The following is an 11,361-nucleotide window of genomic DNA, read 5'->3' as shown; positions in this document are numbered from 1 at the left end:
ATATACCACATTTTTTGAATCCATTCCTCAGTTGAAGGACATCCTTCAACTTTTAACTTTCATCCAGCTCTCCATCACTCATATTTCCTCATATGTAGATTGACCATTCTCCAAATATTTTCTGGTACTCTTTGATAATAAAAAATGCAATAAATGAATGTATGAAAATGATGATATTTATAAAATAGATGTACTTTATTAATAACCCTTGCCAATAAATTTTGAATCTATGAAAGCTTTCTATTGACCATGGCTTAGATAGATGCTATGTAGCCATCTACAATATTCTATAGTTTAACATTATGTTCTGGCTTACCCTCATTACATTTTTCAGAATATTATTTTTATGGCTGGATGATATTCCAGTGACTATATCTATTTATTTATAAAGGAATATATACATTGTATTTTATATCAAGTTAGAATTAAGCTACAATGAATTCAATGCTGTGAATATCTCTTTGAGATAATAATATAAGTAGTTTAAGATAAAAACAGACATCAGTTGGTTGATTTTCTGATATTAGTTTATTCAAAGTGAAGTACAGATTCTTCCTGACAATTAGTGGACAGTCTCCAGACATTTCATTAAGCATTCTGGCATTTCAGGTTAATCAAGTATTTGCCTGGCTCACCCACAGGGAGACTCCATAAAGTTTGAAGAAATATTCATAAGTTACCATCTAACAGTGTGTTAAATAATTCATGGGTGAATTACTTACTAAGAACATTTCATCACAGGTAAGGGATGCAGAAGGTTTTAGGTTATCAGTATCTACGAAAAAGACAGTTTATTCTGTTTTTCATTGAATATCAGTGTCCTTTTGTATAGTGTCCATGTCTTTTTCTCCTACTTCTTCATGTCTAAACAAGAAAACTTGTCTCAAGCAACTTAAATTATAGTAAGTTGATGAGAAATTTTAAGCACTTATATTTTATATATTCCTAAAAATATCTAATTTAGTATATATTAGAAGTAAAAACTGATCCACACACGTGAAATGAGATGAAATATCATTAAACGTATGAATATTTTCAAGGCAGAAATTAAAAGCAGAAATTTTACCTTTTAATATGTTTCAAATAGTTAAGCATTGTGACTGCAGTGGTTTTTCTTATAATTATCTTCAAACTATGAAGTATGTATGTAATTACACTGATGAGAAAGATACCCAATACATTACAGTTAAACAAATATTCTATATCATCAATATTTTACATTGATGATATCACGTAAAAGAAACTAGTTTTATTAAGAGAACTTTAAGTTATAGCCTTCATGCCTATGATAAAATAGTCTTGTTTTTTTCCAGTGATCTGTCCAAATTTTTCTAGAAATGTAGTTTTAAAAATGAAATTTGATTCATTGGAACAGATAATAAAATACCAGTACCTTTCATCAGATTAGTCTCTAAAAGTATTAAGATGAAGTCTATGTGTTTCTTCACCATACAATGTTACTTCTACATGCTAGTCACATAACTTTTATTCTGTAATAATAGTAATAATAATAATAAATAATGAGAATTATCACAAAATCAAGGAAAATAAAGAGCAAAGCAAGATTTAAACAGTTTCTCGTAATTTTGGAAGACACTTCTCTAATATTTTAAAAGTATATTCTTGCTTTATTTATAAAATAAATTCTTTTGAATAGGACAGTGTGGACTACCAATTATGGGCTACCATCTGAGTAATGTTTTATGTAAAGTATGTAGAAGTAACAAGAAATATATTCCATAGATAATGTTGGCAACAGTATGATTTTATTCATTTACTTGCAGTTCGTGTAATACATTACCATTAAACTATATACAAAATACTGTCTTATATGCAAGTGAAAATATGACATATAATTGTAAAAAATTATAATCTCCATTCCTACCTTTTTCTGTCTGTCTGTCTGTCTGTCTGTCTGCTTGTCTTTCTGTCTTTTTATGTTTCTGAAGCAGGGCTTAAATAGCCCAGTATAATTCCACATGACATTCTTCATTCAGAGAATGGTGACCTTGAACTCCTACTACTATCTCCATGTCCACAGTGTGGCGACCACAGATGTGAGCCAAAAAGTTTGGCATCTGTATTTTTAAATACTTTATTCCTCAATCCAGGGGAAATTTTTTGGGTCTTCATTTCATAAAACCTATTTTAAGCTCTCTTTTTCTACAATTTGATTCAATTGTCTCAGTCTCCTAATTTCTTCCACAATAAAGTGTATTATATTTGTTTCATTAAAGTAAATAAATATCAGATATAATAAAATGACCACACAAACAGAAAAATATTCCAGTAAAGTGATATAAATATATCTTGAAACATTATTACATTTATAAATGTTAGATGAAAAGTAGTGAAAATCAAAAAAATCGATTGTCAACCTAGTGACTGTCTTGGAAGAAGAAAGTGGAAAATAAAAAATTGATATGTTATTTTCTAATACCCTTGCCCATCTTGTTATCACTTTTCATATTTTAAAATTTGTACATAATATATTTGAATCTTATTTTTTCCATCCATCAGTATTTCCCAGGTCTTCTACACATCTTTACCCTCCCAGGTTTATTTTCTCCCTCTCTCTTGAAAAAAAAAATAAAGCAAGCTTAAATATTAAATCGGAGGAAACAACTTAAATGACAGAAAACAAACTATAACAAAAGAAAGCAAATGGCTAGAAATGAAGTTCATTTGTGTTGACCAACTACTCCTGTGTGAGTCCTGCTTGATATACAGAGAGTTACTCCACTAGAGGAAACTGATTTTCCTTTATCAACACATGTCAACTGCTAATAGTCTTTTATAGAGGAGGAACTTTGTGATACTTCTCTGTACTGCCAAATATTTTTGAGAAAAAAGATACATATTTATTTGGAGAGAATACATCTTTCACACACATTGTAACTAACTTCAAAGTAATATTACCAGCTCTCCAGAAAGTAGACAGAAGGATCACAATTTCTTAAGCAGCCTTGTCTACAAAATGAGACTGCTTCAAAGTGTTCTACAGTGGGTATGGTTGCTCAGAGATAAAATTCTTGGCAAATATGTGCAAGTGCCTAGGTTTGAACCCCAGTAAATGAAAAACAGAAGATTGAATTCTATTTGAGAATGGTTTCATGGTATCATTTCACTATTGAAATACTTAATTGTCCTTCCAAAAATGCCACAAAGACATCTTTGGAATTTGTGATAGCGTTTTATGAAAAAAATTAACTACACAAAGCAGTGCTTATCTTTATTAAGTACATGACTCAGTTCTATTCCTATTTACATCTATCCAGTATTTTCTTTCTTAATATGAAGACAACATCATATCTGACTATCCTGATTTTTATTCATAATAACATTGTTTACCAAGACTGTTAACACCTTCAGCTGCATCACCTGCAATAAGTACTTCAGAAGACTGTACAATAAAGAAGAATTTTTGTGCTTTACAAATGTAAATACTTACAAAATGCCTATTGAATATGTGTGCTAGAAAACCACTTGCATACTCTACAGTAGCAATGTGTATTTTTACAGCTGAGTCATCTCTCCTGGCACATGCTTGCATATTTTTCTTTTCAGAAAAATTCTAAGATAATTGACATATGTATTATTGACACTATTAAATTAATTATTGTTACCAATTGAAATTATTTTGAAACATAGAAAAACAACTCAATGGTGATCCATTCTCCATTTATCTAATAATTAAAGTTATAACAGTAATTAATCATAATATTACTTTAAATTTCTTTACATATATCTTCATATCTGCATTTATTCTCTGTCCCATCAGTATATGTATGCATTTCTATTTGTATCTATAAGTCTATCATCAATTTATATCTACCATCTATCTATCTATCTATCTATCTATCTAGTTATCAACTATTAAATATTAAGCATATAACAGAAGTTGCTAACCTTATATATGAGTTGTTGGTATCGGTATTATTTAGAGCTCTATAAGAAATAAATATAGTGTTTACCAGACTGACTCCAAACCCATAGAGACAGTGCCAATTCATGTTTACATTGAAACTATCTATCTAAATATCAAGTCCAGTATTTTTCAATAAAAATTTCATGAATCAGAAAAACAAATTAGCTTATGTCTTTTTATTTCCATATCTCCATGAATAAATATGTTGGTTTTTAAATATTAATATTTTTAAATATGAAGTTAAAATTGTTAGATAATTCTTACTTGGAATAGTTCTGTCTTTCATATAATAAATTCTGAAACATTTACTATTTTATTGCTTCCTTTGATGACAGGTTTTCTGATAGAGCATGGGTAAACACAACCTAACAGTGTTGACTGAATTCATCCTGATGGGAATCACTGAGAACCCTGACCTGCAGGCCCCATTGTTTGGGTTGTTCCTCATTATCTACCTGATCTCAGTCATTGGAAATCTGGGGATAATCGTCCTAACCTATGTAGACTCCAAACTACACACACCAATGTATTTCTTCCTTAGACATTTGGCTTTCACAGACTTCGTTTATTCAACAACTGTGGGACCAAAAATGTTGGTAAACTTTGTTTTAGATCAAAACGCAATTTCCTACTATCTTTGTGCTACACAGCTAGCTTTTTTTCTTCTGTTCATTGGTAGTGAGCTTTTTATTTTGTCTGCAATGTCCTATGACCGCTATGTGGCCATATGTAAACCTCTGCTTTACACTGTCATCATGTCACAGAAGGTGTGTTGGGTCCTAGTCACAATGACCTATCTTTACTGTACATTTATGTCCCTTGTAGTCACCATAAATATTTTCTCTTTATCCTTCTGTGGCTACAATGTCATCAATCATTTCTTTTGTGACTGTATTCCCTTAATATCTTTGCTTTGCTCAAACACACAAGAAGTTGAACTTATAGTTATGATCTTTGCAGCTTTTGATTTGATTTCTTCCCTTGTGGTTGTGCTTATGTCCTACCTGCTCATTCTCATAGCTGTTCTCAGGATGAACTCTGCTGAGGGCAGACGTAAAGCTTTCTCTACCTGTGGGTCCCACTTGACAGTGGTTACAGTATTCTATGGGACACTGATATTTATGTATGTACAACCTGAATCTAGTCATTCCATTGACACTGATAAAATATCATCCATATTTTATACTCTAATCATTCCCTTGTTGAATCCCCTGATCTATAGCCTCAGGAACAAAGATGTAATAGATGCACTACAAAGAACATGGCAAAAAATCTTCAACACATTTTCTTAAAATTTACATGCAGTATAAATCCTTCAAACCAGGTTTGAATATACACCCATTTTAGTTTCCTCAAGAATGTAGAATAAGCATCAGTTTGTTAGACATGTATTAGCTGCTTGAATGTCAGTGCTAATCAAGTTTCTAAATTTACTTGCGTTAGAGGAGAATAATTTGCTTCAAGGGAGATTATCTACTAGAAATAACTGCCAAGTCTGTGGCAAAATATAAACAGTTTTAGTAACTATAGAGCTGAAGGTATATCTAAAGTTGCATCTAGTTCATGAGAGAAATTATAGTATGTACAAAAGAGTACTTTGAATGTTCTTGTGGAATTTTCTAATAAAATAAACACTACAACATTTGTATATATCAGTATGTACTTCTGTTTTATGAAACTATAGTGTTTTTCATTTAATTTTGGTTTATATATTCCACAGTTTCATACATCCATAAAATTAACCTTAATTATTGCCATTTCAACCCTTGACTCCCACATTATCCTTCTCCATCTGAAACATTTCTTTTCAAATATCCCTTCTATATTCTTCCTTGATGTTTGGCCACTGAATTTAATAAGAGTTACTTCCACAATGTTAGTTAGCAGGTTGATTCAAAAATAGGAAAAACTATGTGTAGCTTCAGCTTTGAAGAAAGCGACAGTCTGTTGCTTTCCTGCAGAAAATGATGGCATCTCAGAGGCTCTCTCAAGACATGGTTCAAATGTTGGTGAGCCCAGCCTAGTCTTGGGTAGTAACAGATATCTACAGATGCATTGAGTTCATGAGTTCATTATTTATGTCATATCCAGAAGACATGACTTTACTTTATATTTATATCCTTTTTTACTTTTAAACATACAATGACTTTTCTTTTATTATTAATTATTCCATTTGTTTACATCTCAAATGATATCCCACTTCCCAGTTACTCTTCCACAAACCCCTCATCCCAATCCACCCTCTTCCCCTCCCCTTTGCCTCTATGAGGGTGCTCCCTCACCCACCCACCCTCTTTCGCCTCACAGTTCCAGCATCCCCCTATGCTGTGGCATCAAATCTCCACAGGACCAAAGGCCTCCCCTCCCATTGCTGTCAGCCCAGGTAATCCTCTGCTATGTATGTATCTGAAGTCCTGAATCCATCCCTGTACACTCCTTGGTTGGTGGTCTAGTCTCTAGGAGCACTGGGTGGTCTAGCCAGCCCATGTGGTTCTTCCTGTGTGGTTGCAATCCCCTCTGCTCCTCCAGTCCTTCTGCCAACTCCCCAATGGTGCCTGTGAGCTCAGTCTTATGGTTGGCTCCAAGCAAACACATCTGCGTTGGTCAGTTGCTGGCCAGGCCTCCCAAGGAGCTGCCACATCAAGTTTCTGTCCACAAGCGTCTCTGCTTCTTGACCACAGCCAAAAGTGTATGATTTGGTGTCTGCAGACAGGATGGATCCCCAGATGGGGAAGTCCCTGGATGGCCCTTTCTTCAGTCTCTGCTCCATTTTTGTCCCTTTTCTTCCTTTGGACAGGAACATTTCTGGATGAAAAACTTTGAGATGGGTGGGTCCCCCCATCCCTATGAGGGCTTAGTTTGTGGCCTGGGATCTGGTTGTTTTGTGATCTAGAGTATGATAGGTATTTACTTGCGAAAAGTGTGGCTTTTGTATTACTTAGTAGTTTGTTTTGTGTGTGATTTTTAGATATAGTTTACAGGATTGTAAGTCTTACATTTCCTTATTGATCTTATCTGCTTATTTGTTGTTTAAGTGATATATTAATGTCTCTAAATATGATAAAGCTGTCTGTTTTTGCCTTCAGTTCTACCAATATTTTCTCATATTCAGGGCTCTGAAACTTGGTGCTTATGTTTATAGTTCTTACAATATTCCTGATGAATTAACATATACTGGAGTTTTTTTGTTGTTGTTTGTTTTGTTTTGTATTGTTTTGTTTTTTATCTCTTTTGCCAGTTTTGACTTAACACCTATTTTGTCTAATACAAATACAGCCACACCTACTCTGTTTTGGTTTCTGTTCATAATCAAATGTGTCCAACCTAACAGTATGGGTCACGTGTGACCGAACGTGTCTGCAGAGAATTGTCAATATAGTCCAAAACAAAATCGGAAACTTGCTTACTGCATTATGAGGCTCATTTGTAGATGACAACTTCACATCTTGAAATATCAAAAGGTGGGAATCACCTACATGGAATATCTTTTTAATCCCTTTCACTTTCAAATGATTTGTGTGTTTAGCTCTATAGTGAGCACCTTGTCAGTATTTATGGCCATTACGCTGATCTTTACCCTTTTGATTAAAGAGTTCAACCTATTTACATTTAAAGTAGTTGTTGAAAATGAAAGATTTACCTCTACTATTTGTGTTTTGTGGGTCTTTGAGCTTTTTCAACCCTTATTTCTGCCTTCTCTGATTTTTTTTTGTATTTAAGTAAATTTTTTGTTGTGACATTTTGATACTCTTATTTACTTTGTGTATATGCTTTTTTATTTTTATCAGATACTTTATTTACATTTCAGATGTTATCCCCTTTCCCCATTCCTCCCCCCAACCCAGGAACCCCCATCCCATCTCGCCTCCTCCTACTTCTATGAGGGTGTGCCCCCATTAACCCACCCACCCACTCCCACCTCCCCGCCCTCGAATTCCCCCATACTGAGGCATCCAGCCTTCACAGGACCAAGGGCTTCTCACCTATGCCCGACAAGGCCATCCTCCACTACATACACAGCTGGAGCTATAGGTCTCTCCCTATGTGCTGCCAAGCTGGTGGTTTAGACCCTGGGGAGCTCTGGTTGGTTGGTGTTGCTGCTCTCCCCATGGGGCCACAAACCCTTTCAGCTTCTTCAGTCTTCTCTCTAACTCGTCACTCTATTGGGAACCCCATGATCAGATAAATGGTTAGCTGTGTGCATCTGCCTCTGTATATGTCAGGGTCTGGTAGACTTCTAAGGAGACAGTTATATCAGGCTCCTGTCAGCATGCACTTCCTGACATCCACATCAGCATCTACTTTTGATGACTGCACATGGGATGGATACCCAGGTGGAACAGTCTCCAGACGACTCCTCCTTCAGCTTCTGTCCCACACTTTGTTTCTGTATTTGCTCCCATGAGTATTTTGTTACTGATTCTGAGGGAGAATGAAACACCCACATTTTGGTCTTCCTTCTTAAGCTCCATATGGTTTATTGGTTGTATCTTAGGTATTGAGAGCTTTTGGGCTATACCTTAGTCCTTAAATTCTTCCTGCCTCCATCTTTTTTGATGTCCCCTAAGCCTTACAAATGTAAAGAGAGAGCACTTTTTCATTAATCAAGCATTCTACCACTACTTACTCTCATGATTTTGCTATGGTTTTCTCCAGTAAGTGTATCCAACTACAGTAAGAAATATATTGATAAAGGTGCAATGTTTATGACACTTGTTTTTATTCAACTACCACATCATGACTTGGCATTCTAAGGCTGAATTAAATAAAAAGTAACTAAAGAACAAAATTGACTAGAATTTCAAACAAGAATGCTTACTTCAGTGGTCTGAAATTTTCAGCTTTTCATTAGCACAACATTTTATGCCACTTTTAATTTGTATGTGTTGTAAAATTAATTTCAATAATAATTAAAAGTAAAAACAAATTAGGTTCATCTGAAGGTCTATTAATACATGTTGTAAGGTTAAAGAATGCATCACTTTAAGTACTGTCTTTCAATTTATTGTCATTCACACCAAAGGTAAGAAATGTGGGCTAAAGTCATCACCTTAGAGACCTAGGAATCTCTTGCTTTCTTGGCACCTGTGACTTCCTAGTAGCTACCCACAGCTCCCCATCCCACACTGCTATCTTGTTGTATTTAATTTCCTGACCCTCTGAACTTCTCTCCTGTCCCTTTCAATATCTAATACTGCTCTCCTTTTTCCCTCCTCCTCCTCTTTCTCTCCAAGGTCCCTCCCTTCCTCTACTGCCTGTGATTAATTTGTTTCCTCTTCTATTTAGTATTGACACATCCACACTTTGGTTTTCCTTCTTAAGGTTTATTGGTTGTATCATGAGTATTCTGAGCTTTTGGGCTAATATCCAGTCATCAGTGAGTATATAACATGTGTGTTCTTTTGTGTTTGGGTTACCTCACTCAGGATGGTATTTTCTAGTTCTATCCCTTTGCCTGAAAATTTCATGAAGTCATTGTTTTTGATAGCTGGGTAGTACTCCATTATGTAAGTGTATTACATTATCTGTATCCATTCTTCTATTTAGAGACAACTAGGTTGTTTCCAGCTTCTGGCTATTGTAAATGAGGCTGCTATGAACATATTGGAGCATGTTTCCTTGTTATATGTTGGAGCATCTTGTGGGTATATGCTCAGTAGTAGTACAGCTGGGTCTTTAGATTTCCAATTTTCTGAGGAACCACCAGATTGATTTCCAAAGGGGTTTTAGCCAAAATACTCAACAAATGGGAGATAAAACCTGTAGAGACCAACTCCAATAGATAGGCACAGCCCCCAGTTAAGGAATGGTGTTACCCACCCATCTCAATGTTTTTTAACCCAGAAATGATTCTGTCCAAAGGAAAGACAGGGAAAAAAGTCGAACAGAAACAGAAGGAAAGGCCATCCAGAAATCGCCTCATAGGGATCTTTTCCATCTGCAGACACCAAGCTCTCACACTGTTGCTGATGCCAAAAAGTCCTTGATGACAGGAACCTGGTATGGCTGTTTCATAAGAGGTTCTACCAGCACATGTTCAATACAGATGCAAATACTCATTCCCAATCATTGGACTGAGCCTAGGAACACCAATGGGAAAGCTAACAGAAAGACTGAGGTAGATGAAGGGCATTGCAACCCCATAGGAAGAACAATATTGACTAACTGGACCACCCAGAGTGCCCAATGAGTAGACCACCAATTAAAGAGTGTACAGGGAGGGATTCATGGCTCCAGATACATACGTACCAGACGATTGCCTTATGTGATACCAATGGCGGGGGGGGGGGGGAGGCCTTTGGCCTATGGAGGCTTGATGCGCCAACAGAGGGGGAAACTAAAATGGGGAGGTAAGAGTGAGTGAGTGGGTGGAAAAGCACACTCATAGAGGTAAAGAAGGGAGATGGGGAAGGAGTTGGGTGTTGTGGAGGGGAAACTAGGAAGGGAGTATCATTTGAATGTAAATTAATAAAATGATTAATAAAAAACAGAAGAAAGAAGAAATGTGGGAAATATTATGACCAAGTGGAATCAGATGGAAAAATTTCATGGATTAACTTACTACCTCATACAAACACCAGATGCCTGTGCCTTGATTTTAGTAGATTTTTAGGAGAATTGAAAACCTGTACTCTAAAAATCTTTCCAGATTTCTTTTTAATTTTAGTGGAGTAACACCATGAAATAAAGTTGAATATAATAATATAGAAAAACTGAAAAGCAATATTCACTGCTGTAAGTTGTATTGTATATGAGGCTGAAAACATAAGCTGATTGCTTTTACATAGACATTGACAGGTATTAAAATTTTCCCTTACAACAATTACACAATAACTTTCCTGATATATTATACAGAATAAAATACAGTAATACTAGATAGATGAAGACAATAAATTTGCATGTATTTAATGAACAATAAATTGAAAATATGAAAAATTAGACAATCAATTTTGGTAAATATTTTATCTACTAATATAGACAAAATAGGAAAACACCATAAATTGAAATTTAGTGTAGTTTGTAAAGGATGTCTTTTCATAAACAGCAAAGTTACAAAGCTTCATGGAATTTTGTGTAATTTGGTTCTATATTCATGACACTATTCTCACATTTAAATGCTGGTTAAAGGTAATGATTACTTGATACTTTTTCTTACACCACACAGGCACTTACATATAAAAGAATCCATACTGGATTATAACATTAGAGAAATACCTTAAACAAATACAATAAGAAATAATCTAAGTTTTGCCTGTCTTCTTGCTTTGATTTCCAATGGTGAAAATTAAAAAAAAAAAAAAACTGTGAGAGAAACATTGTTTTTCCTCTAAAATATAAAGGAAAAATAATCAAGGAAAGATAAGCTTCTTCTTGTTTAGAACCTTGGTATTTAAATGCAAGAAACAACTATCTTTTAAGAGTTATTTTCTTCT

At 34.7% G+C, this 11,361-nt stretch overlaps 1 protein-coding gene across 1 annotated transcript; it reads left to right on the top strand.

The window, feature by feature from the left end:
* Nucleotides 1–704: 704 nt before the first annotated feature.
* On the top strand, nucleotides 705–5,220 carry LOC114631036 (olfactory receptor 8K3-like). The gene is made up of 2 exons (XM_028779342.1): nucleotides 705–741; nucleotides 4,264–5,220. Exon 2 carries the CDS (start codon nucleotides 4,279–4,281, stop codon nucleotides 5,218–5,220), a length of 942 nt encoding a protein of 313 aa, XP_028635175.1. The 5' UTR covers nucleotides 705–741; nucleotides 4,264–4,278.
* Nucleotides 5,221–11,361: the final 6,141 nt, after the last annotated feature.

This window comes from Grammomys surdaster, unplaced genomic scaffold, assembly GCF_004785775.1.
Source record: "Grammomys surdaster isolate TR1022 unplaced genomic scaffold, NIH_TR_1.0 350, whole genome shotgun sequence".
NCBI classification, from domain to species: Eukaryota; Metazoa; Chordata; class Mammalia; order Rodentia; family Muridae; genus Grammomys; species Grammomys surdaster.
The sequence above is the reverse complement of the archived record's forward strand: the minus strand, read 5'-3'. Positions and strand labels throughout refer to the sequence as shown.

What these genes read in the sequence shown, in the direction of transcription:
- LOC114631036 (XM_028779342.1), top strand. Translation starts at nt 4,279, where the DNA reads ATGGGTAAACACAACCTAACAGTGTTGACTGAATTCATCCTGATGGGA.